Raw genomic sequence first — 6,011 nt, 5'->3', positions numbered from 1 at the left:
TCTGTGGGTCTGCCCTTTTCCCTGTGCTGAGTAGCATCACGCTGTCATTCCACTTCAAAACAGTACCAACAGCAGCTATGTGAACACATGGCCCCGGTACCTGCAAAGATTTAGCAAGGCTGGGACTTTTATTGAGTTTTAGTAACTCTCTTCATTTTCTTATGGAATACATGGAGCACCTAGCAAGGGGTTATCATGAAGTGCTTCATCAGGCCAAAGTCAGCCAGGTTAGGTATTTGGTTCCTCTGTCTTGAAGTGAGATAACAGATACAGAGAAACCACATTTATTGGAGAAAACACAGAGCTAGTAACAAAGCATGCAAAGAAAAGCTGACAATTTTTTAAAATATGTGTTTAGTTCCTGGAACCTTTCATGCTGTGACTTAGTCCAACTTACTTAAACAGATACTGTAATTTTCCCAGTAGTTTAGAGTAAAGAAGACAACGAAAGAGGAATGAGTGGCAATTTGTTATTGATTTCAAAGATGCTAAGATTAATAATCTAACATTTAGGTATAAACATGTAAATAATAGGTAGCACATTGTTTCAATGTGCTAAGTCTAGGTAGAAGCACAAAAAGCTGTTGTTTCCGAAAAATGTTATTTCCGTTGTCAGTAAAACTAGCTGAAAAGCTGTTATGAACACAGTCATTTTAGCCTAATACTCAAGCCAGATGTTTTACAGTAGATCCACCTATGTATTAATAATAACTAAACATTTCTGCTAATTAATCATATAATAAGAAATGGAAATAAAATTAACCCCTATAACCAACTAGAAAAAATGTTTTCATCAAATTATAAATTTCCACAAAATGCTTTGTTTAGATCTTCAACTCTTTTAAGTAATAATAAGACTTTTCTATTCATAATAGATAAGCTACACATCACTCAGACCCTCTGTCAACTTAACTGATTCCCCAGTTTTCTCTACAGTGAAGAGCTGTTTATCAGTACTGTACTAAGATCAGTAATGAGGTACACAGTCAGTAATTTTGTTAAATTTTAACTTAAGAAATTTAATACTGTATTTTGTGCTACAAACAGAAAATGTGCACCTCTGGCATAATCTGCTTTCATATGGTTTCATGTAATTATAACTTATTGATAAATAGGTGAAATGCTGCATTATTTGAGCAAATTTAAGTGTAGCCAGATTCATTTGAAATAACAAAAATGTTTCTGCGTATGTCTAGCTGCTTTTTCACTCTGAATAAATATTGATAGCCACAATAGTCCTACAATTTTGAATCCACCTCTGAACTTAAATTAATGAAAGATGTGAGTTATGTAGCCGTCTAATAGGCAAGCTACATGCTCCGATCAATAAAACAATGCTGTAAAAATAATTCTATTCTATTTGAATAGACTATTAACAGAATATTAATATATATTAATAGAACAGTTGGGACCTTTCGCATGTCACAGGACAGGGATCCAAATTGCCAGACAAAATACCTGGTTAATAGCAGGAGGCTGTCTCTTTTATAGCACTTGACCGAATAAAGAAAGTACTTCTTCTACATTGTAAAACAGTGAAAGAGACATGAGCAATTAGCACAAGCAAAACATTTTCACTTGATAAGTCAATCTGGGCTGTTTTTTCTGCCCTGTCAGCAGTGTCTGAAAACAAAGGAGACACAGCAGCCCCAGGAGACAGCTTGTCTGCCCAACTGTTTTTTCTAGGGGATCTCTTAATTTGTTTTAGAAAGCACATAGCAAACCTTCTAGGTGCCAAAATGCAATATGCCACACAGCATTCTGCAGCAACTGACACTGTATGACACGTGAAAGGCTATACCAAATCAGTGTCTTTAGGGAACATACTTATATATTTGTCTCCACCTCCTTGGTTATCACAGCAGCCCCTTGAATAGGCAATAAGACCTGGTCTTGTCTTGAGTGATTTGATAAGCAGTTGATAAGCAATGGTTCATTAAGCTCTTGGGGTATATAATCCACGAGGTTTTCAGTGCGCCCCTGTGCTTGGAGGGTTTGACAGCTCCCTGTTCAGCAGCCCAGGAGTCACTGGAAGATGGTCTTGGCTGCAGAAATACTTGTTTTCGCTTTGAGTGGTTTCTTAAGAGTGGCAACAGGCTTTGACATTGGATTATCCACGAAATGTGTAGTGATACCCAAGGAGATGCATATGTGCCACAAGATTGGGTACTCCGAAATGAGGCTTCCCAACCTGATGGGACACACAAGCATGGCAGAGGTTATCCTAAAATCCACCACCTGGCAGCACCTTGCGCACACAGACTGCCACCCTCACGTGAGGACATTCCTGTGCTCCCTGTTTGCACCCATCTGTTTGGATACGTAAGTACCACAGGACAATACAAAGCTCCAGCCTTTGTTTGCCAGAACAGGGACAAAATGAAATGCATACTTATCATAATCTAAAGACGATCTCTGCTTTATCTGCAATAATTCTACTAACTTTTTATACTCATTGGAAAGGAAAGCAATGAAAACCTGTTTCACTTCAACTTTGGGGAAGTTTGCTTTGGGGAAATGAACGCTGTTGTCAAAGAATATCATGTTCTATTTCGTTATAGCTGAAATGTTATTCTTCTTAATTTAGAGTTGAAGCACCTGTTACAAATAGAACCAGGCTCCTGCTGTAGCTTTTCTCATGTTGTAATACAGCATTTAAAAAGTAGTGACTTAATCCTGTAAGCACAGTCCAGCCCATATACAGACCACGTGCATAGTTTGCACAACTGCTACTTTTAGAACTGTGTTATCGCTGAAGAGGTTAAATATGTTAAATATCATTTAAGACAACACATATTGCAGAGGAATCACTGTTACAATAGTTTCTGTTATCACTGACTGAGTTCAACTGATTCAGCCTGATGTTTTCTCCGGCGACAGGTTTATCCATCCTTGTAGGAGTATGTGTGTTGCCGTCCGCAACAGCTGTGCCCCGGTGCTTGCCTGCCATGGACATGCCTGGCCTGACAGTCTGGACTGCGATCGGTTCCCTGGGGACGAGGACATGTGCCTGGCATCGCTTACAAAGGAATATAAATACTTGCAAAAAGGTAGCTAGTGGATGGCAGAGGGGAGAGTGACTGTGTTCTGGGAATCAAGGAGATACAAGCAGCACTGTTCCCAGTCAGTGTGTGATTTTGAAAGCAGAGTCTATCCACTTCTTCACCCCATTTGTCTAGGTGGCAGGGGAAAGTGCTAGTACTTGCAGTGTAAGCTGCAGCAGACCTCAGATGGTGTAAATCAGCATTGCTTCAATAAAATAAAGCATAGATCGTCTGCGATTTATTTGATTTATTTTGAGGTGTCCTAATACACGTATCAATGGCCTTTATCACAGGTAAGGGCACACCACAATTCATATTCACAATCCCAGGGCAGCCGAATGCAGGATCACTGATACTATCATCCACCTAACCCTTTCCTCCCCCACCTTAGCCATAGTAAGCACTGTATTTGATGCTGTATTTGATGCTGGTAATTGCGCTTGTCAGTCTGAACAAGGACTGAATGGGCATGGAAGATAAAACTTATTTTTACACCTAGACGTGTTTTCAGAGAAGTGTGTAGACCTTTACAATCTCACTGACCAATTGTGTATTTCCTCTGTCATCTCTGTGGTTAAATAGTGACCTCTCAGCCTTGACAGCAGAAAATTAATACAAAAGATTCTAAAAGGTAACTATGAAACTTTGTCATTCTTTACCAGTCCTACCAAAGCCTGCCTGCCAGGCCTGCCCAGCAGTGGAGGAATTCTTTACATACAGAAGAGTTCTTGAAGTTTTCTGTGACAATAACTTTGGTAAGTCTTTGCTAATATGTCTGCTAATAAAAAGACTAATGGCTCTCCTCCTAAAATGCTTTGAAAATGGGATTAAAGTAACTGTCAGTTTCTGCTGGGAATTTAAAGTCTTAATCCTAAAAGTTTGGCTGCCAACTTAATTTTAGCTTGTTTATCAGAATGTGTTCTTTCTCAGCAAAATACAGGGAGGATTTATTTTACATGAAAGATTTATTAATTATCTATTTTTCAATTAAATAACTCTTCTTTCCTTGCCTAGCTGGCCACATTGTAGTACAACATGCTTTTTAAAGTATTTCTGGCAAAAGCAGCCAAATAAACAGGTTTGTCTTTTAGTAGTGGTTAAACTCAAATAAAAGCTTTGGGGATTTTTGCCAGTGTCCTTGTTATTCATTTGCATGAGTTTTTCATGATACGCAGCTTACTGAAAAGGAGACTCAGAAAATTGTATCAGTAAAAGAATTTTTTTACCTTGTGTTGTCTCATTGGAGTGACATGCAATACTTTTGAGTTTGCCCTAGAAAATTCTTCCAGAGCCCTTTGCCACCAGTGCAAAGGCTCTCAGCAACTTTGGATGACTTTAGAGCAACTGATATAGAGAAGAGTGCTAAAAATTGTTGACAGGGTCAAGTGGAATTGGTACATGCCTGTAATGAAAAGGGAATATCTGAAAGAAGCACTGCTAGCTATCTTTGCTGAGGGGTTCATCACATGGACAATGTGAGTTTCAGGAGAATTGCTTGGGCCAGCTGGGCAGCCTCATGATACAGGAACAACACCAACAGCTTAAAATGTCTAATTATCCACAAAATCCAACATACACAGTGATTGTAAAAATACACTACTCACTTTTAGGAAAACATGTTTTTCTATTTGCCTATATTTTAAAAAGCATACTGCTGCTAGAGGAGGCCTTGCCATGCTCTATTATCATGAGTTATGATGGTATTTTTAAGGAATAATCCTGATTTCATTGGCAGTGTTTCTTTCTTTCTGCGTTTTAGTAAATGGAGTGACTTATGTGGTTTTTTTTTTTCCCCTCAGCAGCGAAAGTAAAGCTGTCCAAAAAGAGAACAGGATTTGGTCACCAAGAGTATAACACTGAATGCCAAGTGGAATTCATTATTCAGGGTTCACTCTTGCTTTATGAAACTCAGACTATGATACAGCAGTGGCTGCTTATCAATGAAAACTGTACAGAGAGGTTGACTCCAACTCATCGTCCCATGATGTATCTCCTTGTGGGGAATATCGAAGACGGAACCATTTTAATAAATCAGGTTTATCGTTGGCAGAGGAAGGACTCCCAGCTGGCTTTGGCCACTCAAAAGTGGAGATACCATAAATGTTTGTAAATATTTATCATCTGAATTTGTAAAATGACTATTATACTTCTCATGCCAACCCTGTCTTGTAAATAGGAATGTACTATAAGTGGAATGTAAAGTCTTAATTTCCTTTTAAACTGTATTATAAGTGAAACTTAAACCCCTCTGTTATCAGGCCTCCTTTCTGTAGTGTTACAGCTATTCACATTAAGTTTGAACTTGGCCAACCATGTATAAATATTTCTTAGAGTTATTGCAAAGAAAAATAATTGTAATACGTGCAAAAACTGGCATAAAACAATTTTAATCCAGCTGACTACCTTCAATGTATTTTTCTGTACTGCCTATTCCGCAATTTTCTCAGGTTACCTAAACTTTCCCTTGCTTAATGTTTCATTAATGCACCTTATTTGCTCCCATTATTTTAAAAGAAGGCAGCCGGCAGCCCTCTGCTGGTGGCTTTTGCAGGAACCAAAGTGGAATAAATAGAAGTAACCATAAAAACAATATAGTTGGCCCCAGTCATAAGATTTGGTCAAAGAGCATCATTTTACAATGACAGAGCTGACAGCATCTTGATGCTAACACCTGAAAGCACTGGCTAAATACAGCTTTCGAAACTTTTTATTCTTGTGAGACCATTCTGTACATAAGATGGTGCACCTGGAACATAAATCAGGTCAGTGCTACCGAAAGGTCCCTTTTCATTTTCAGACACATTAAAAAGTCAATGCAGAAGCTTTACCAGTTGTCTATGGTGACAGCAGGGGACTAATGGTGCAATAATACTCAAGAAATGCAAAATATTACAGTAGCCTTGTGATGAGTGGCCTCAATTGCAGTGCAATGCACTGATACTAAAGACCACATGAAGATGGACAGAA

The 6,011-nt window shown here is 38.6% G+C and overlaps 1 protein-coding gene across 1 annotated transcript; it reads left to right on the top strand.

Moving 5' to 3' along the window:
• Nucleotides 1–2,035: 2,035 nt before the first annotated feature.
• On the top strand, nt 2,036–5,414 carry LOC138716585 (secreted frizzled-related protein 2-like). The gene is made up of 4 exons (XM_069849750.1): nt 2,036–2,322; nt 2,881–3,050; nt 3,707–3,799; nt 4,844–5,414. The coding sequence occupies exons 1-4, from the start codon at nt 2,036–2,038 to the stop codon at nt 5,152–5,154; spliced, it is 861 nt and encodes a 286-aa protein (XP_069705851.1). The 3' UTR covers nt 5,155–5,414.
• Nucleotides 5,415–6,011: the final 597 nt, after the last annotated feature.

This window comes from Phaenicophaeus curvirostris, chromosome 1 (genome assembly GCF_032191515.1).
Source record: "Phaenicophaeus curvirostris isolate KB17595 chromosome 1, BPBGC_Pcur_1.0, whole genome shotgun sequence".
In the NCBI taxonomy this organism is placed as follows: domain Eukaryota; kingdom Metazoa; phylum Chordata; class Aves; order Cuculiformes; family Cuculidae; genus Phaenicophaeus; species Phaenicophaeus curvirostris.
The sequence above is the reverse complement of the archived record's forward strand: the minus strand, read 5'-3'. Positions and strand labels throughout refer to the sequence as shown.